This window comes from Pelodiscus sinensis, chromosome 20 (assembly GCF_052426305.1).
Source record: "Pelodiscus sinensis isolate ZL-2025 chromosome 20, ASM5242630v1, whole genome shotgun sequence".
NCBI classification, from domain to species: domain Eukaryota; kingdom Metazoa; phylum Chordata; order Testudines; family Trionychidae; genus Pelodiscus; species Pelodiscus sinensis.
In genome coordinates this window covers 20,360,538-20,381,467 of record NC_143071.1, presented here as the reverse complement: position 1 = coordinate 20,381,467, position 20,930 = coordinate 20,360,538, and the positions used below count along the sequence as shown (strand labels likewise).

Sequence of the window (20,930 nt, the reverse complement as noted above, 5' to 3'; positions counted from 1 at the left end):
AGCGTGATTACAGAGCGCCTGCTCCCTTCTGGTGGGGGTCCTGTTCGGCGGCCATCTTGGATCCGGGAAGCGAAGCCATAAACCAGGGCGGGGAAATAAAGGGCCCCGCCTGCGCCGCCCGCAGACATTATTCAGCCCAGGGTTCTTTTCATGTTATTTCCTCCATAAGTGCCAGTCACGTGGAGGAACCCGAGGTACGTCTCCATCGATATCGATCACCGTTTTATGCCCTCACTCAAGCGGGCTGCGCGAAGGCGGGGCGGAGGAACGGTTGGAGGTCTAATTAGAAAATGGCCGCTAAAAGACGGGGTGGCGCTCTAGCCCGGCAACTCGGTGATCATGCCAGCAAGCGCGGGTCCCCCAGAGCGGGCGCGCGCAGTGAGTCGGGGGCGGACGTTGAGCCTCGAGGTGGTGCGGGCGGCGGCGGGACGGGCTCGCGGGGCGGACGTCGCAGCAGCAGCGCCGGATCTGTTTGAGGGGACCCTCCCGGCCTGGCCTTATAGGGACTCACTCGCCTGACTGCCCCAGGCAGCCCCCCCCCCCCCGAGCCTAAGGGCTCCTCCCCCAGCTCCTCCTAGGACCCTCTCCTTCCTGCCCCCGCCCCTCCCCCTCACTGCCCCAGCTCCTCCTAGGACCCTCTCCTTCCTGCCCCCGCCCCTCCCCCTCACTGCCCCAGCTCCTCCTAGGACCCTCTCCTTCCTGCCCCGGCCTGGGCACCGCCACCCTGTTGCCCCTACCCCTCCCCCTCTGGGCCTGAGCGGCCCCTCACCTTGTCCCCTTTAGCCCCGGGGCCTGCCTAGCTGGCTGCCCGCCCTCCTCCCCTGGAGAGCTTTTGTCTCCAGCCCGTGCTCTGAGATTGGTTTGTGGGTGCCTGGGGCTGTGTGCCCCTCCTCCCAGCTCCCTTGGCCCCTTGCCCGGGGTGCTCAGGATCTGTTGTCCGTGGGGCACCTACGCTGGCTCGCTGAGACTCTGCTTTCCTCCTTCCATCCGCTTCTCTGACTTGCCTGAGTCGCCCCCTCTTCCCAGTAGCTTGGTTTTAGCCCCCCGGGAGCTGCTGCTTCTTTGTAAACTTCTACCCCTGCAGCCTCCCTCCTCGGTTCGCTCTTCTCCCTCCGTTTCTTCTTTGTGCCGTAGATCCCAGCTACATCCCGCCAACCCAAAGCAAAAAGCCAAGTTGCTCCAGGCGTGTTGAGTTCAGCCCCTGTAGGCAAAGGGAGCAATTATTTCTTCTTCCACAGGTGGCGTTTTATGGTAGACAAAAGAGTTAACTCTGGGCTGACTTGTCCCTTTTTGAACTCCTTTTGGAAACTGCCAGGTGTTCATCCGAGCCTGCTGCAACTGCTGCTCTTTTATTTTATTTTTTCTTGCTTTTTGTACGTCAATAGCACTGGGCTGTGGAGATCCTTGGCTTGCGGAGAGATCACCCTTCCTCACTACTCCCACCCCTTAAGGGGCGGTGTTAGCAGTTGAGAGGTGGAAAACTATGCCAAGAAAGCTGTTGTTGCCTTATAAATCTGTTTTTTCTCACTTTCGAGCTCCAAGGGGTTTGCATGATTCCTTGGCAATGAATGCCGCCAGAAGTGGCTACCGTGTCTTCTCGGCAAACTCCACAGCCGCCTGCACCGAGCTGGCAAAGAAGATCACAGAGTAAGTCTCCTATTGCAACTTTGTTTCTTTTCCCCCTAGTGCTCGCCATTAGTTGAGAGGGGCTTGTTTCAAATTAGTTCAAAAGGGCATTCTGTTTAAAAAAAAAAATTACAAAAATCCATTTCTTAAACCTTACATGTTTAAAATTGCGATCATTTAAAAAAATCGATTTGATATTTTCCTTATTAGTGCTGGCTACCCATTGTTAGCATCAGATTAAATAATAAAAGGACACCAATTGTTTTAATTTTGTTAATTTCACTTTCACATTGGTATGTAACTTAACCCCAAGGCAAAAGTAGGGCTTCAGCACAAAGATACTGATAAATTTGTTTAGACTTAATTTAAATTAGCAATGTGTGTAAAAACCCAATGGCTCACACTTTTCAGAAATATCTACTGGATTCTTTTTTCAGATGCATAATTATGATTTTGCTATTTGAAAACTTCAGCATTTACTGGAATGAACAACCTGCCCTAAGTTCATTCCTATTTCTTTACTAAATCCAGTGCAACACTGGAGTTCATGCTAATAAAAAATCAACTACATCCAGTTCTTAGAAGCTGAAGAGGCAGTGTGTCTCTACCAAAAAAAAAAAAGTTTAAGGACAGATTTTTGCACTTTCCACAGGCTCACTTTCTATGCAGAATTTGACCTTGGTTTAGTAGAGAAATATTTTAAGGCCTGTTTACTGAGATAATTAGAAGCTTTTCAAAATCTTGCTACAAAATGTGCTTTTGAATATCACTTGTTTATAAAATGTAACATATGGTCATACTTTGTCATTCACTTTGAGTTAAATTGGCTTGAAATGGGACACTGTGTGTGGGAGCTTTCTGACATCAAAGTGGCTTTCCTAAGGAGTGGACATTTGTTTAAAGTTGAACAGGGTGCAAGTGTCATAATTCAGTTGGTTTTGGTCTCTTCTTCACTTACTCTTAGATCCATTCCACAAGTCGTCATAAACTCAGATCTGGGGGATTGGATCCAGTGCTTGTTTTTCATTAATAGTGTCTTCACTAATGCGTAGAGACAGCTGGTACACCAATGCTTATCATTAGAGTCTATATAATGCAGATATTGGCAAACGCAGGCATGCTGTGGAGTACTGGCAGATACATGACAGTTTGGCTAGTTAAATGACTTGTCTGTCTTAAGTAAACCTTGTCTTGTATTTAACACACATAATCTCCTTTAAAATGAATGTGTAGTTTGCCCATGGTCAATGGGACATACTAATGAACAGGACCCTCCAGGGTAGGGTGGAGATGTTGGCTTGTGCAGAATGAAGGAACATTTTTAAAAGAAAAAGGCAAAATGCTTAATTTTCTCTCCACAAAGCTGTTTCCAATGTTCTCAAGCACATAGCTATACAATTCTGAGTATAAACATTTTGATTTTTTTTATTCCTAAAGCCTTTATTGTAGTGCAACAAATGGATTATGTTTTCACCAAGGGCTATTCTCAAACCATTAAAAATTTACCTCTTGAACATAGTATTCTGCAACACAGCTTCTGTGGGTGAAGAAGCAGTTTCCAACGTATTCAGCATTTACATAGTAAACGGCTCACCTTACTTCACAAGTTCTTTGGACTTTGTATTTTTTTTAATGACTCAACATCTGCTGAGAAGTAGTGGAGGATTAATATGGGACCTTTGACCTTTGCAGGATTAGGGCTTCCAAAGATGAGGAAGCATAACTGTATGTAGCTCTCACATATCAAATTCACTTTCTGGGACTTTCCTATCTTATTTGATCAGGGAGAGATGGATGTGAGGGTTTAAAGATGCCTGGAACTTCATCCTTCCATATAGGAACAAAGCTGCCCCTGGAGAATATATAACTATAATCCACTGAATGGCTCCCAGTGACATTTTGAAAAAAAGACCCATCCTTTTGAGCCACTGCCTAATTGTATTAAAATTACAACGGTTGAACTTCAGGGGTAGCTGAGTTAGTCTGTACAGGATAATCTTAAACAACATGTAGATGGTGGTATGAGCTTTCGTGGGCACAGCCCGCTTCAGATGACTGGAATTTTGAGGTTGAGCTGTTGGTGGCATTAAGTCAATATACATACATGCATCCACTGTTTTAACTTTGTGACAATCCCAAAACATAAAGGTAACCCTAGAAGGAAGTAGACTCAGAGTAGTTAGAGATGGCAAAGATCTACTCAAGTTGAACAATAATTTTCAAATACAATTTACAAGGGCTATCTACTGACTGCCCCGCTCCCCTCCCCCAATAGAATTCAGAACCACTTAACACACTTGTAACCTTTACCTTGTTTTTTCAGATGCATGACTGCTGGCTTCCCACTCACTGTGATATCCTAGCAGGCACTCTGCTGGGGATGTCAGTCGCACCTTTGAGTAGGGTTGGAGCAGACTTATAAGGGTGAGTCTGTCATCTAATATTGTGCGTTTTCTTTAAAGTTTTTTTGTGACACATTAGAATAAGATTTAAAAGAACTTTAAAACAACACGCAATATTAGGAAAGAGTGACTTAAATGTACTCCCCATATACAAGCTCTGTCACTATTCATTAATGCATAGGATGAATCCAGCGGAATTCATTATGCTGGGTTATCACATTAAGTGGGAGCCAGCAATTAAAGATTGGACTTCTTTTGGGGGTGGGGGACTGGGAAGAGAGTATAGTCTGCATATTGCTACTGCTAAATGCAGGAGGTAAGTGAACTTTAGAAATATGGTGAAATATCTCTTGAATCTGTTCAGGGCATTCAGTACCTAACCTATGAATTAAGCTGTATTTAAACTAGAAATATTAACCTTAATATTTCTGTTTTAACTCTTTCACAAAGATTAGTGAAAGTGCGTGCATGAATAGTCCCACTTTATTCTCTTTCCCAGTTTATAGATGGGATGAATATGTCAAAAGATTAAATGTTAATTACCTGGCTTTTGTATTCTCTCGAGTGACTCTCTCAAGGTTCAAATATCTCTTTTATGCTCTCCTAGCAAGTTTAGACTTTTTAAGTTCCTCTGTTACTGATGCAATGCTAATGCATGATGGGTGAGCAATTGACAGAATTAGCTTTGAATTTCCATATCTTTTTTGCTGCTTTGTGTTTGACACTGCTGGAGATAAGCATGTAGTACAGGCAGTCCCCGGGTTACGTACAAGATAGGGACTGTAGGTTTGTTCTTAAGTTGAATTTGTATGTAAGTCGGAACTGGTACATATTGTAGAGGAAACTCTAGCCACACATTTCTCCAGAGCTCAGTTTTATTCTCCCACACCTCACTTCCCTCAGTCCTTTATTCTCAAGCTGAGGTGTCTGCTGAGAAAAGCCGATCCGCGTCTCCCTGGTCTGCTGGGTGGGGCGCTAGCTTTGTGTCTCCCTGGTCTGATAGGGGGAAAAGCAGCTAGTGCGAGGTTTCCTCACCCCGTTTGTAAGTAGGGATCTGATGTAAGTCGGATCCGTGTAACCCGGGGACTGCCTGTACATTATGAATGACTTAATATACTGCCAAACTTCCTTTTAAAACAGCAGATAATTCATTATAACAGCACAACTCCACTTCCCTTCTTCACCCCCTGTCAACTATCCCATATACTCTTGCATCTCAGATTAAACTTGTTTTTAACTGTTTCTTTTTTAGACTGGTGTCATGTGTCATGTTGTAACTAGGAGAACCTGTGTAGTCTAATAAGTCTCCTTTGGAAAATATCATTTTTGTAAGAGACAGATGGTTCTGTGACCGTGGCAGTTCTTGTGGACACTGCATTCAGAGGTAGTAACATCTGCTTTGCCAATAAAACATTTTAAATATAGGAGCACCACAGATGCTCTTGGATCTCGTTCCCTGATGGCAGATTTCACGCAGATGATACAAATGCTATGTACTACTCACTGCTCTTTTAGCTGGGAGAAGGTGTTGAAGTCTGTTAAGGCCTACTAAATACTTGAGCATGCCATTGTGTTCTGGAACCAGTTGTTACAATAAACCCTGTTCATACTGTAGATATGTGTATTCATTTGGCTTTACGTATGGAAAATGATGGGCATGGAAAGAGAATTCTGAGCATAGACAGAATAGACTAATAAGGATAGAATTTAAAAATCTGAATTCTGTTCTTTCAGCGTGATCAGAGTGAACCCTGTACTAGGGATGTAAAAGTGTAGTCGATTAACTGATAAGCAAAAGCTTATAGATTAATGCTATAAACTACACTAATTCCTCACCCACACACTTGCCAGTACACTTTTAGCAGGCTGGCCAGTAGTCCTGGCTTGTGCTGGATCTGACACCTACTCCTGCTGCAGCTCTGCATTTAAAGTGTATTAGAAGCAGGTGGGAAGGCAGCCCAGCTCATTTCCAGCTCGAGCTGGGTCCAGGAGCTCAGATTGCTCCCTAGAAAGGGGCTGCTGCCACCCTGCACCGCTGCCTCTTTTTATCAGAGGCATCAGCACAGGGTGACAGGCATCCAGTCCATGAGGGGAGCTGGTTTTTAAACGGGCTCCCCCCCACAGACCAGTTCCCATCTGATGCCTCGTCTCGGGAGTGAGGCAGGAGTGCACTGGTTGCTAGTCTATAGTCCCTGGGGACAAGGCTAATTGACTAACCAATTAGAATTCATGAGGTTATGCCACTATTCAGTTAACCAATATTTAACATCTCTAAACCAGAGAAGTGTTCCCAGTTAGCGAGCAACTCTCCATTTCTGAAGAAAAGGGCAGTACTGTTGGGTTCCTGGAAAAAGCTGTGTCCAGCCCTCCTTGCTGGGATCTCTTAGAGAAGACCAAAGGAAAAGAGAGGATGTGAGGAAATCGGAGTACAGACCTTCAGGGCTACAAGTTTCCCACTCCTTGTGTCCCTTCTGTCTCTGTTCGGGGTAGGAAGAGGAGGAGGAATGCCCACCCACTCTTTCATGCTAGCACAGGGGTGGGCAGTAACTTTTTTTTGCCGGGGGCAACTTCAAAAATTTCTGAAGTGGCCCCAGGCTGCTTAGGAAGTGGCAGGGCCAGGATATTTCTCTGCTTCCCCACCTGCAGACCATGATTGGTCTGGTGGTGGTGGAGCAGATGAAGTCTATGCCCCTGGTAGTGGGAGGAAACTTTGCATGCTCCTGTTTCTGTCTCCAGGCCAATCATGGCAGGAGGAGACTGTGTGCTCTACCACCCCCAAGCCCTGATTGGCCTATGGACAGAGCGTGTGAAGTCTCTTCCTGCCCTGCAAAGAGCACACAGTGCTTAGAAGTGTTACATGCTCCTGGCTGGGAGAGGGCAGGGCTGAGGAAACTTCATATGCTTTGCCCCAAGCCCTGATTGCAGCCATGGACAGGCAGCCATGGACCTGGGGTGGGGAAGCAGCAGGTCCCTTTTGCCCACTCATGTGCTAACACATGAAGACACACTGCAGGAAAATTCCAAACTTCGGAGAATAAAACTACTCTGTACAAAGGCGGTAAACCATTAACAGAAGAGTGGCAGGTGCTGTCAGGAAAGAATGTAAAATTCGTGCTGCATTGTTCTTTGCTTGACTGTCACTACATGGCCTGTAGTATAGAATTGTGAGCACCTTGAGATGGAGTTTGTGGGTAACTTGGATAGAGTTAGTAGCCTTACTAAATAACTTATTTTGCACTAGGAGATTGACCCAGTGATGCTTGGGTCTTTATCTTAATTATTTTTTGGACAATAAAATGAAGATGTGCGTGCTTCATTTAAATCATTGCTCTGAGGTGGGGCTGGAGATTGAGGGGTTCAGTATGCAGGCTGCCCCAGGGGGGAGAGAACAATTCCAACCCTCTGACACCATAGCAGGTTTGGGACAGGTGAGAAGTGCCTGTCCATGGCTGCTGCAGCTGACGTAGCTGTGGGAGAGGTGCGTGTCCCCTAGTTGAAGAAAAGACACACAAATAGACAAACTTTCTGAATTTCATAGTAGATAGCTTTCCCTTTCTCCACTCCTGTCACCCTCATGGGATTATAGCTGCCCTGGTCCTCATCTCTGGCCCCTTGCTGCCCCGTCTGGTCATTATACAGTATAACTGCCTGCTGGCAGACCCCTGTGTTTCTCATCAAATGGAGAGGATCACATCCCATTGTCCTGGCACAACCAAATCTTTACCTTGCTTTTAAGTTATAAGAGGAAGCTGCATACGAATTTTGGTGGTCTTAGCTTTTACTGTTCAGGAGGCATTCTTAAACAGACACGTGCAAACTCCCTCATTTTTATTTATATATATATATATATATATAAAAAAAAATAAAGCCCATTGTCTGTAAAGCTGATGTACACGGCCATGCCCTCTGGCTGTGTACGTCAGTGCCCCGCCCCCCTTCCCCTCCCTCCGTGGTGTTTTGGCCCGGCACTGTGCTGCTCAGCTGGGCCCCAGCAGGGGAGCAAGCGGCAGCAAGCAGCCCTTTGGGGTCCACGCTCCCCACGCGTGGGGAGTGCGGACCCCAAAGGGCCGCTTGCTGCCGCTTGCTCCCGGGCTCGGCGGGAGCGTGCTCAGCTGGGCCTGGGGCGGCAAGTGTCAACGGGCTGCTTGCTGCCGCTTGCTCCCCCGCCGGGGCAGCTAGGCCTGGCGGGAGTGCCGCAGCGCACCACGCAGGGAGGGGAAGGGGTTGGGGCAGGTCGGAAGAGGAGTGTGAAGACAATCTGAGGGGAGGGATTGGAGGCTGTGGGTCTGGAGGGGAGAGGGAAGCAGCAGCACTGGGGGGAGGGGTGTCTGTGGGGCTGGCCAGTAGGAAGACTGCAGCCGGAGTCCTTGTGTACGTCACCGCCCCCCCCCTTCCTCCTCCCGCCATGGTGCTCCACCACATCAGCAATCTACAACCTATCCTGGAAAATAACCCCTCACTCTCATAGGCCTTGGTGGAAAGGCCAGTCCTCAAAGACAACCCCTCTAACCTCAAACAATTTTTTTTCCAGTAACCATGCACATAATTATCCAGGAACCCACCCCTGCAGCCAGCCCCGGTGCCAACTCTGCCCACACGCCTACACAAGTGATTTCATCACTGGATCCAACCACATCAGCCACTACATCATGGGTTTATTTAACTGCACATTCACTAATGTGATCCATGCCAGCAATGCCTCACTGCCATATATATATTGCCAAACTGGACAGTGGCTACGGCAGTGGTCTCCAACCTTTTGGGGCTGCCGGGGGCGGGGCCACACATGCGCTGTGTGTCTGGGGGTGGGGCCATGCATGCGCTGTGCGTCTGGGGGTGGGCCTATCACTGTGTATGTGCCCTCCCGGGGGCAGGGCAGGACCAGCCCAGATCATTTGGCGGGCACACGTAAATCCCCCGGCGGGTGCCATGGCGCCTGCGGGCACCGCGTTGAGGGCCACTGGCCTACGGGAAAGAATTAATGGACACAAATCAGATATCCAAAAAGGCAATACACAAAAAACTGTTGGAGAACACTTTAACCTGTCCAGGCAGTCATTAATGGATCTCCAAGTCACCATGTTGTTTCAGGCTAATTCTGCTAGCAAAATACACAGGGTCTGTCTAGACTGGCAAGTTTTTCCGCAAAATCAAATGATTTTGTGGAAAAACTTGCCAGCTGTCTACACTGGCTGCTTGAATTTCAAGAAAAGCTCTGATGATCTCATGTAAGATCGTCAGTGCTTTCCCGGAAATACTATGCTGCTCCCATTCGGGCAAAAGTCTTTTTCCGAAAGACTTTTGCGCAAAAGGGCCAGTGTAAGCAGCACAGTACTGTTTTCCGCAAAAAAGCCCTGATCGCAAAAATGGCGATCGGGGATTTTTTGCGGAAAACCATGTCTAGATTGGCCACAAACGCTTTTCCGCAAAAAGTGCTTTTGCGGAAAAGCATCCTGCCAATTTAGACGTGCTTTTCTGAAAATGCTTTTAACAGAAAAGTTTTCCGTTAAAAGCATTTTCAGAAAATCATGCCAGTGTAGACGTAGCCAGGGAGTGGTTGGAACTTAACTTCATTTATAAGTTTGATTCTTATCAGAATGGAATGAACAGGGATATCTGCTGGCTCGCACAGTACCTTCCACATCCTAATGACTGAACCAATCAATCAAACAGTGGAGGTGCTAATTGTTCTTATCAGCCTCTTGTAACTTGAACAGTCTATTCACTAGCTTCAGGGGATAGCTGAGTTAGTCTGTTACAGAAAACCAACAACAAATGGTCTGGTAGCACTTTATAGACCTGTGGTCACCGACAGGTCGATCGCGATCGACCAGTCGATTGCGAGGCCTTGACTGGTCGATTGCGAGGCGTCCTGTCCACCCCGCCCCCATTTCCCTCCCATCCCCGAGAAGCCCCACTACCTACCTCAAGTGAAAATGGAGGTAGTGTCGGCTTCCCGGGGATGGACAGAAGTCCTGTAGCTTAACGCTACTTCTGGCGATTCCGGAAGTGCGCTAGCTGCTCTGCCGGGTGTACTGTGGGAGGGAGCATCAGCTCCCTGCACCGCACAGGAGGGGTGAATCAGCCCCAGGGCAGGCGTGCGCGGGGGAAGTCAGCCCTGGGGCAGGCACACGCATGCGGGGCTTCCCTGTGTGGGGAGGGGTGTTGGCCCCGGGTGTAGGCGCACGGCGGTTGGCCAGGGCGGTTGGCGCCAGGGCAAGCGCGTGCGGGGCTTCCCTGCGCTGGGGGGGGGGGTCGGCCCTGGGGCAGGTGCGCGCGTGCGGGGCTTCCCTGCGGGGGAGTGGGTGGTCAGCCCTGGGGCAGGCATGCACTGGTTTCCCTCGGGGGGGGGGGGGGGGGGGCAATCCTGGGAGGAGGCAGATGCAGGGGACACTCTCTGCCTCCCCTGTCCCCACTCTGTCCCCACTCCCCTGTCCCCAGCCACAGAACGCTCTCCTTACTCCCCTGTCCCCAGCTACAGAATTCTGTCCCCACTCCCGTTACCAGCTACAGAACTCTGTCCTTATTCCCATCCCCACTCCCGAACTCTGTCTCCATGGCACCCTGTCTCCTGCTGCAAAACCCTGTCCTCTCCCCTGCCAGCACCCTGTTCCCTCTCCCCGGCCCCCTGCCGCAGAACTCTGTCCCCACAAAATGTATGATTGTAAATGCTTCATTTTAGATTTAAATAGCATGATTAAAAAACAGACCATTTATTTCATAACTATAAACATGTGATTTTAATTTTATTTATCGCATAATTTAAAAATAAACTGTTTATCGTTGGCTGCGTCTAGACTGGCATGATTTTCCGGAAATGTTTTTAACGGAAAAGTTTTCCGTTAAAAGCATTTTCGAAAAAGAGCATCTAGATTGACACGGATGCTTTTCTGCAGAACCACTTTTTGCGGAAAAGCGTTGGTGCCAATCTAGACGCGCTTTTCCGCAAAAAAGCCCCGATCGCCATTTTCGCGATCGCGGCTTTTTTGTGGAAAACAAATCTCAGCTGTCTACACTGGCCCTCTTGCGCAAAAGTTTTGCACAAAAGGACTTTTGTCCGAACGGGAGCAGCATAGTATTTACGCAAAATGCACTGATTTCTTACAGTAGGAAGTCAGTACTTTTGTGGAAATTCAAGCGGCCAGTATAGACATCTGGCAAGTTTTTCTGGAAAAACTGGCCAGTCTAGACACAGCCAGAGTGTGTAAGTAAGGGCTGGGGATAGCAAGTGATGGACAGGAGGAGACTAGAGAGGGTGGGGTGGTAGATCTTCGCCTGTTCTGATATTTAAGAAGTGATCTTCAGTGTAAAAAGGTTGGAGACCACTGTTATAGACTAACAAAACATGTAGATGGTATCATGAGCTTTTGTGGGCACAGCCCACTTTTTCAGATGACAAGCTATTCACTGTGGGGTTTTTTTTCTCTCTCTCTTTTTTTTTCTCCTCAGCCCCCTCTTCCCTTATTTATTCTTGGATCTGGACTTTTAATACTCCAGTCATCTGAAGAAGTGGGTTTTGCCCACGAAAGCTCATGATACCATCTACATGTTTTGTTAGTCTTTAAGGTGCTACTAGACTATTCATTGTTTAAGTTTTTCTAGTTACAGACTAACTCAGCTACCTCTTTGAAGCTATAATTTTCTGGTCTAGAAAGAAAGTATCAGCATGCAGCTTTCTGTACGGACAACTATTCCTGTATATGCATGCATCATCCACCTTTTTAGACCACCCTGCATTTATGTATGCGAAACTCAAAAAACCATGGAGAAGTACCCATTTCAATTGATGTACTCTGAGGCAAAGTGGAGTGGCACCACAGTGGGAATACTTATGCCATTCATTTCCCTGCCACAGTTTGGAAAGCCCATTTCAGCAAAACTATTCAGCATGTCATCCTCATTTCCCAGAGTGACAATTCTACACAGCAAAATGTGATTTGTTGCCTTGCATAAGTCCTGCCCTGATTGGTAGACTTCCTCACTGATTTTATTAAATCTGTGTAATTCCTTTGTATAGAGACACTTATACCAGTTTAGAGTAATATCAGCTCAGTTTAAGTAATAAAGGCCTGAATCTTCCTGAACTTCCTGGCTTTTTGAGGGGTAGCCGAGTTAGTCTGTTATAGGGGGAAAAAATAGCAAGCAAATGGTCTGGTAACACTTTATAGACTAACAAAACATGTAGATGGTATCATGAGCTTTTGTGGGCACAGCTCACTTCTTCAGATGACTGGAGTTATGGTGAGTGCTATGCACCTTCACTGCAGCTCAGTTGTCTTAACAAATTAAATTCCATGTATTAAAAAAAGGTAACTTGAAAATGCAAGTCTTGCCTCCTCCAGTCAATGTTTTAGGTTTGTGAGCTGATGATGTTTCAATATCCACAAGTGTGTTCTCAATACTTTTACTTGTCCTGTAACTTAAATCCAAGCTGTGCCAGTTCAGTTACACTGAAAGTTGATGCCCTGGCACCTCACTTGTTCAGTAGCTAACTTGCTTTTTAGCCTCTTACATCGTCTACTCTATTAATTTTGAAGCATCAGGCTCTTGTTTCCTCCTCTGCATAACTGAATCCTTGTAACCTCTCAAAGCATTACAAACCTTCTTTTTATTTGCGTTACACTATGCAGTGTTGAATCTTCCACTTTCTAAATGGTATTTTGCTAAGATCTTTCCAGCTAGAGTATTTTAACAGCTTCCAGTTTGATTAGTCTGCTTACTATCCTTAGATCAGCGATTGGTTACAGGTGTGTGGATGACAGTCTCTTTAGCAGAACATTATTTTCAAATGGAAAAAGCAGAATAAATTGCTTATTTTATAGATTCGGAATGCATGTCTCTCCAGAAAATGGTTGTGTGAATTTCTGTGCTCTGATGGAGGAAAGAGCCTGCGTTTTTTGGCATCTTTTTTTTTTTTTTTTCAAAAACTACTTGTCGTCGTTGTTGTTGTTTTTCTAGATTGTTCTGACTTGAATCTCTCAGTAGCAATTAGGCCAAACCTCTGTGGTTTCAAGTTTCTGGCTTTGTCAGGAGGACTGCAGAATCCTATCAAGCTATAAAAAGGAAGCTTAAAGTTCTACTTGTCTTTCAGCTGAAGGACTTGCATTTCCTGTGACAGCCTAACAGCTCTCCATTCAGTTTTATCAGAACTTGGCTTTGCATAGCAAGCTTCTTGGTTTACTTTTAAGCAAGGATGCTGAGCAGGGAACTACCTTGTTACTGGATGATGACCTTTTCTAGGTGACTGCAGGCTGCTGTAGCCCTTTTGCTAGGAGTTAGGACCTATGTCTTGTCTTCCTGCACTCTTAAGCAATTAGCATCCCCCCACTGCATAGGGCACAGAACTGGGATTCATCACTAGATTCTGTTCTTGGTTCTGTTGCTGACTAATACGCTTTGCCACGGTTTTCCAATCTGTAAAACAGGGAAAAGGATATCTTCTTTTGAAAAGTACTTCAATATGTATGGATGAAAAAGCAATAGAATAGCAATGTGTAAGAACCCCAGGAAGTAGTAAAAGTTGGACAGATAGTGGCACATTTACCTTCTTTTCTCTCCTTTAATAATACCATAGACCAAAAGTACCACTTAGTGCTATCCTTCAGATGAAACAATAAACAGAACTCCCTTTTGCCCAGAACTACCGTATTTATTCGTGTACCTATGTAAATAGGAAATATTTTTAAAGATCCATGAAACTGACAGAAAAACCCAGGTGTTAAAAGAATGTATTTACAGTTAAATTTTAAATACTTCAAAATAGACTGGAAATAAGTTAAATACACGCAATGTAATAAAACATACTCAATGAAACAATTGGTGTCTTTTAAAAGTATATCTATCCTGTAATAAAAGAACTGCCATAAAGTAGCTTGTGGTCTGAGTTAGCTGCCTCCATTTGTGAGGCTGCAAAATTGCAGTGTAGGCATTTGAGGTCAGGTCTGGGCTCCAGCCCAAGCCCAAACATCTATACTCCAGTTTTATAGCTCCTCAGCCTGAGCCAGCCGAACCTGGCAAGCTGCAAGTTTTTTTTATTGCAGTGTAGACATAACCCTAAAATGCTTGTTAAAAGGATCTTTAGTGTATAATGGTAGGTAGAGTTCTAAAAGTTAATTCTTGTATTCTGTATATTAAAAAAATGCATATAATTGACTTCTTACTAATGGATGGTTTTAGTTTTATATATTTGTGACATCAGAAAAGTTGAAAAATTGGAAAACTTGATTTCAAAATTAAACCAATCCAAACTTGTGATTGGGACCCTGGAAGCATGGCAGGAGAAGGTAATACACTCGGTTAGTGGGGTGAATTTTTAAGTGTGATAATGGGTTGCCACAAAGTGCACAAACTCACTGTGCTGTTCCATTCTGAGACTGAAATCTCCTCGCTCTGTGGGGTTTTTTATAGACCTCCGTGTGGTTATTAATCTTATGTACACTTGGGGAAAGTCAGTAATAAGGAATATATAGAAGACTCATGCAGTCACTTGGGTTCTGTCCCATTTAATTTTAAAATGTGTATTTTCTGTCTGAATATTCTTTATTCTGTACTATTTGAAATACAGTATTTGAAAAGGGCTATTCTTAGTATATCATTAATCTGCAGAAAGTGCCTGCTCCAGCACTGCTTCTGCCTCTTAAAACACTCTGTACAACATTAAAGTAAACAAATTACTTGGCAGGGGGAATGATGGTAGCATTCATGAAGGAATGTATGGCCTTTTTAATACTTCACAAGTAAAGAACTTTGAGTAATATTTAATACGCTTCGCTTTTAAAATCAGTAAGTCTTAATTTGAATATTGTAGCTTCCATTTTTGTACTAAATTCTCCATTTGGTAATTTGACAAATGATTTACATATGCTGTAATTTTTGAAACTGTATAATGCTAGACTTCATAAGATGAGCCATTTAATACCCCTCAAAAAAACGAAGATTCAAAAAGCAAACTAATCTATTTTTAATCTTCCCCTCTCTTTTTTTTCATTAGGCGTCTTGGTGCTGAGTTGGGAAAATCTGTGGTGTACCAGGAAACGAATGGAGGTCAGTCATTGTTACTGTGTTAACAAGCATGTCTCACTAATTAAACTTAAAAATGTACTAGTGGTAAATCTGCTTACCAAACTTCTGTAATAAGTCAGGAGCTCATTCCTATTCCTGCCTCTGATAGACTTCCTATATGACCTTAGGAAAAGCAATAAATTGGTCACTGCTTCAGTTTCCCCATCTATGAAAAACTGGATGATCTCTCTATCATTGCTGTTGTCTCTGTGTAGAAAGAATGCTAATTCAAAGAGTTAACAAAGAGGGCCCTAGACATTACATAAGAATGGCCAATATAGGTCAGCCTGATGGTCTGTTTAGCCCAATATCATGTCTTCCCACAGTGGCCAATGCCAAGTGCGTCCGAGGGAATGAACAGAACAGGTAATCATCATATGGTCTGCCCCTCTTGCCCATTCCCAGCTTCTGGCAAATGGAGCCTAGGCACTAGAGATGCTTCAGAGCATGGGTTTGTATTCTGGCTAAAAACCATTGATGGATCAATCCTCTGTGAACTTTCCAGGTTCTTTTTTGAATGCAGTTCAACTTACTTAAATGTATTTGGGCACTTGTCTTCAAACATCTGAGTGCTTTGTTGGAAAAAAATATTTATTAGCCAAAAACAGCCCAATGGTCTAGGTGCAATTTAGCATTTCAGTTCTCTTCTGCCATTCTTACAGAGGAATAAGTAGAAACAGGAGGAATAGTTAAGTGGAAGTCTATACAAGGAATTTCAAAACTGGAGAGGGACTCTGATGGATTGTTACAAAAAAGGCTCACATTGGAGGAATTTCTTATCTGTGAGGGAACCTGGCCCATATCAGAATGATGGGACTCTGTTCCAGGCACAAGGATTGTTAGGAAGAGATGGGATCCATGTAACAGAGAGAAAGGAGCATCTTCGCGTGCAGGCTTGCAAACCTAGTGAGGCGGGCTTTAAACTAGGTTCGTTGGGGGACGGTGACCAAAACCCTGAGGGAGTGTGGAAGTCGGACACCGGGAAGAAATGCAAAGAGGAATGAGCAACAGCAGAGGACCCATGATTCGAATGCAGAGGGTAGGGTGATCAACTGGTTATATAAGGTGTTTGTACACCAATGCAGGAAGCTGGGTAACAAACAGAAGAATTGGATGCCCTGGCCCAGTCCAAGAACTACGATTTGATTGGGATAACAGAGACTTGTTGGGATGACTTGCATGACTGGAGCGCTGTCATGGAAGGGAATAAACTGTTCTGGAAGAACAGGCAGGGGAGGAAAGGAGGAGTTGTTACACTGTAAGTAAGAGAGCACTTTGATTGCTCAGAATTCCAGTATATAGAAGGAGGAAAGCCTGTGAGAGACTATGGGTCAAGTTTAGAGGTGTAAGCAACAGCAGTGATGTTGTGGTTGGTGTCTGCTACAGGCCGCCGAATCGGGTGGATGAGGTAGATGAGGCTTTCTTTGGACAACTGAGAGAAGTTTCCAGATCACAGGCCCTGGTTCTCATGGGGGACTTGAATCACCCTGACATCTGTTGGCAGACCGATACGGCAGTACATAGACAATCCAGGCAGTTTTTGGAGAATGTTGGGGATAACTTCTTGGTACAAGTGCTGCAGGTACAAGCAGCTTGACCTGCTGCTCACAAACAGAGAGGAGCTAATAGGGGAAGTAGAGGTGGGTGACAACCTGGGAAGCAGTGATCAGGAGATGGTAGATTTCAGGATCCTGACCAAAGGAAGAAAAGAGAATAGTAAAATACACACCTTGTTAGCATGAAGAAGGTGATCAGAGAGGGTATGGGACCCCTACTGGATGAGGGCAGTAATCTAGTGACAGATGATGTGGGGAAAGCTGAAGTACTTTCTTTGCCTCTGTCTTCACGGACAACGTCAGTTCCCAGACTAATGCGCTAAGTGACGCAATATGGGACAAAGGTGGACAGCCCTTGGTGGGGAAAGAACAGTTTAGGAACTATTTAGAAAAGCTAAATGTACATAAATCCATGGGTCTGAACTTAATACATCCGAGGGTATTGAGGGAGTTGGCAAATGTCATTGAGCCACCTTTGGCCATTATCTTTGAAAAGTCATGGAGATCAGGAGAGATCCCGGATGAGACTGGAAAATGGCAAATGTAGTGCCCATCTTTAAGAAAGGGAAGAAGGATGATCCAGAGAACTATAGGCCAGTCAGCCTTACCTCAGTCCCTGGAAAAATCATGGAGGGGATCCTCAAGGAATCCATTCTGAAGCACTTGGAAGAGGTGAAGGTGATCAGGAATAGTCAGCATGAATTCATGAAGGGCAAGTTGTGCCTGACTAATCTGATTAGCTTCAATGATGAGGTAACTGGCTCTGTAGATATGGGGAAGTCAGCGGATGTGATATACCTTGACTTTTGCAAGGCTTTTGATACGGTCTCCCACAATGTTCTTGCCAGCAAGTTAAGGGAATGTGGACTGGATAAATGGACGGTAAGATGGATAGAAAGCTGCCTGGAAGGTCGGGCCCAGCGGGTAGTGATCAACGGCTGGATGTCAGGATGGAGGTCGGTTTCTAGTGGAGTGCCTCAAGATTCGGTTCTGGGACCAGTTTTGTTCAACATCTTTATTAATGACCTGGATGAGGGGATGGATTGCACCCTCAGTAAGTTTGCAGATGACACTAAACTAGGGGGACAGGTAGACACACTGCAGGGCAGGGATAGATTCCAGTGTGACTTAGACAAATTGGAGGATTGGGCCACAGGAAATCTGATGAGGTTCAACAAGGACAAGTGTAGAGTCCTGCACTTGGGAGGGAAGAATCCCAAGCATTGTTACAGGCTGGGAACCAACTGGCTAAGTAGCAGTTCTGTAGAAAAGGACCTTGGGATTACAGTGGATGAGAAGCTGGATATGAGTCAGCAGTGTGCCCTTGTAGCCAAGAAGGCTAATGGCATATTAGGTTGCATTAAGAGGAGCATTGCCAGTCGATCCAGAGATGTGATTATTCCTCTTTACTTGGTTCTGGTGAGGCGCATCTGGAGTATTGTGTCCAGTTCTGGGCCCCCAATTACAGGAAGGATGTGGATGCATTGGAGAGGGTCCAGCAGAGGGCAACCGATTACGAGGCTGGAGCATATGAGCTACGAGGAGAGGCTGAGGGAGTTGGGAGTTTACTCTGCAGAAGAGAAGGCTGAGGGGGGATTTGATAGCAGCCTTCAACAAGGAACAGTGGTCTCAAGTTGCGGTGGGAGAAGTCCAGGTTGGATATTAGGAAAAACTATTTCACTAGGAGGGTGGTGAAGTACTGGAATGGGTTACCTAGGGAAGTAGTGGAGTCTCCATCCCTAGAGGTGTTTAAGTCTCAGCTTGACAAAGCCCTGGCTGGGTTGATTTAATTGCGATTGGTCCTGCCTTGAGCAGGGGGCTGGACTTGATGGCCTTCTAAGGTCTCTTCCAGCTCTATGGTTCTATGATTCTTGCAAGGGAGCAAGGACCAGGCAGCTGACCTCAGTTGCCATGTGATACATGTGATTTACAGTGTTATAAGTACCTCCAGTTCTAGGATCGTTTATATGCTTTATATATTAGCAGTAAGACCTTGCAGCATGTTTGTTGGAAAGTGAGGAAAATTCAGACAGTTTTGCACTGAAGAGCCGTAGAAGAGTGCTCATTCAGTCCTGAGCAGTCAAAACAGAGATATTTTAATGTTTGGATGTTAGTTTCTGCTCTTGTATAGTTATAGATCATCATCAATAACTCTTTGTGCTTTCAGGTTTTGCTCTTGGCTCCAGTCTAACTTATGGTGACTGATTGGCTCTTTCTTCAGGAGTCTTGACTTGTGCTTGCTGCCTTTTGAATTTAGTGGATTGTGGATATAACCTTTAAATTGGGGTATTTGATTCAGGGTGCAGGTTCATCCTTCACTGTATTTCTTACAAAATACAGGACTATGTAGCACTTTAAAGACTAACAAGATGGTTTATTAGGTGATGAGCTTTCGTGGGCCAGACCCACTTCCTCAGTTCAAATAGTGGAAGAAAATTGTCACAACCATATATACCAAAGGATACAATTTAAAAAAAATGAACACATATAAAGAGGACAAATCAAATTTCAGAACAGAATGGGGATGGGGGGGAATGTAAATGTCTGTGAGCTAATGATATTAGAGGTGATAATTGGGGAAACTATCTTTGAAATGGGTAAGATAATTAGATCCTTTATTCAGACTCAGGTGTAAAGTGTTGAATTTTAGCAATGAATAACAATTACATACAATTCATTAATGTCTTTTGAGCTAGCTCCCTTTCAGTTGTCACAAGTAGGGATGTTAAATTGCAGTTATCAGACTAATCATGTAGTCAATACAATTTGTATCGACTACATGATTAGTCAATAAGAACTCTGAAGAGATGCAGCAGAGTCTCTGCCGGTTTGTGCTGGCTCAGGGAGCCAACTGCGCTGTGGCTCTGCATTTTAAATGTAGTAAGAGCCTGGTGCAGCCTCTGTTTGTGGCAGCCAGGGTTGGCTGCTGGCAGGGGCTGCTACAGGAGGAACCCCTGACTGCAGCCAGCCATGTCCTCTACGAACAGAGGCTGCTCCAGCAACAGACCCTGTTCACAGCGGCCAGGGCTGGCTGTGGCTAGGGGCTGCTGCCAGAGTAGCTCCTGCGTGCGGCCAGCCCAGCCACCGCAAATAGGGACTGTTTGGCGGCAGCAGTCCCTGTCCATGGGGGGCCCCCCACTCCCTGCTGGGACTGCCCGCAGACAGGCTGCTGCCTAAGCAGCCTCTACCCATGGCGACCCTCAGCCCACCGCGGGCAGAGGCAACTTTGCAGCAGCCTCTTCTATTCCCCCCTCCCCTCCCACTATCTCTGATAGTCAGCGGGGGGACGGGGGACAGGCAGCACCAGCTCCTGTTCCACCCGGGTCCCCCCCCCCCCTTGCTACCTCTCGGAAAGGCAGCAAGTAGTTGATACTCAGTTGACTTTTAGCTAACATCCCGGCTGTGTCTACATTGGCAAGTTGTTCCGGAAAATCAGCCGCTTTTCCGGAAAAACTTGCCAGCTGTCTACACTGGCCACTTGAATTTCCGGAAAAGCTCTGACGATCTAATGTAAAATCATCAGTGCTTTTCCGGAAAAACTATGCTGCTCCCGTTAGGGCAAAAGTCTTTTTCCGGAAAACTGTTCCGGAAAAGGGCCAGTGTAGACCGCACAGTAGTGTTTTCCACAAAAAAAACCCCGAACGTGAAAATGACGATTGGGGCTTTTTTGCGGAAAAGCGCGTCTAGATTGGCCACGGACGCTTTTCCGGGAAAAGTGCTTTTCCGGAAAAGCGTCCTGCCAATCTAGACACGCTTTTCCGGAAATACTTTTAACGGAAAACCTTTTCCGTTAAAAGCATTTCCGGAAAATCATGCCAGTGTAGATGTAGCCCCCTAGTCACAATTGCCCAAATAATTGGACTTTGAATTTTGCAAACCTGCTAAACTTCTCCCACCTTTCTCCTCTCCCCTTCCCAGCAACTTAGTTTCTTATTTTATCATGAGTCTATGGAAAATGAATACTTGACAATTCTTCATGCTCTGGTGGTAGTGTTCTGGATTGCAGAGCTGGTTCTTTAGTTGGCTTATTGTAACTTTGAATTTGAGACTGGCAAGGGGAGATGGTTTAAGTGGAGACTTGGATTTCTGACCAGAAAATGATTCTCTTCATTTAGGGGAAAAAGCTTACTTCAAAAGCAATACAAAAGAAAATGCATTCCTACTTTGAACTCTGCACTGCATATTATTGTGTAATAGCCTGTAAACAAAGAGCTGACCTCACCCTAAGATATAGAAGGGCTTGTTCATCTGTTGGGAAAATGTTGTAGGCTGTTACATGTATGAT

The 20,930-nt window shown here is 45.5% G+C and overlaps 1 protein-coding gene across 3 annotated transcripts in view; it reads left to right on the top strand.

Moving 5' to 3' along the window:
• Positions 1-34: 34 nt before the first annotated feature.
• Positions 35-20,930, top strand: part of PRPSAP1 (phosphoribosyl pyrophosphate synthetase associated protein 1) — a 61,657-nt gene continuing 40,761 nt past the window's right edge. The window contains exons 1-3 of one of the 3 annotated variants that reach the window (XM_006136477.4): positions 35-194; positions 1,536-1,647; positions 15,019-15,071. In XM_006136477.4, the coding sequence (XP_006136539.1) occupies positions 1,565-1,647; positions 15,019-15,071 (136 nt within the window). In that variant the 5' untranslated portion in view covers positions 35-194; positions 1,536-1,564. Of the gene's footprint in view, positions 195-254; positions 379-1,507; positions 1,648-3,949; positions 4,051-15,018; positions 15,072-20,930 lie in introns of those variants that run through there. The other 2 variants (XM_006136475.5, XM_006136479.4) reach the window with 2 other exon arrangements.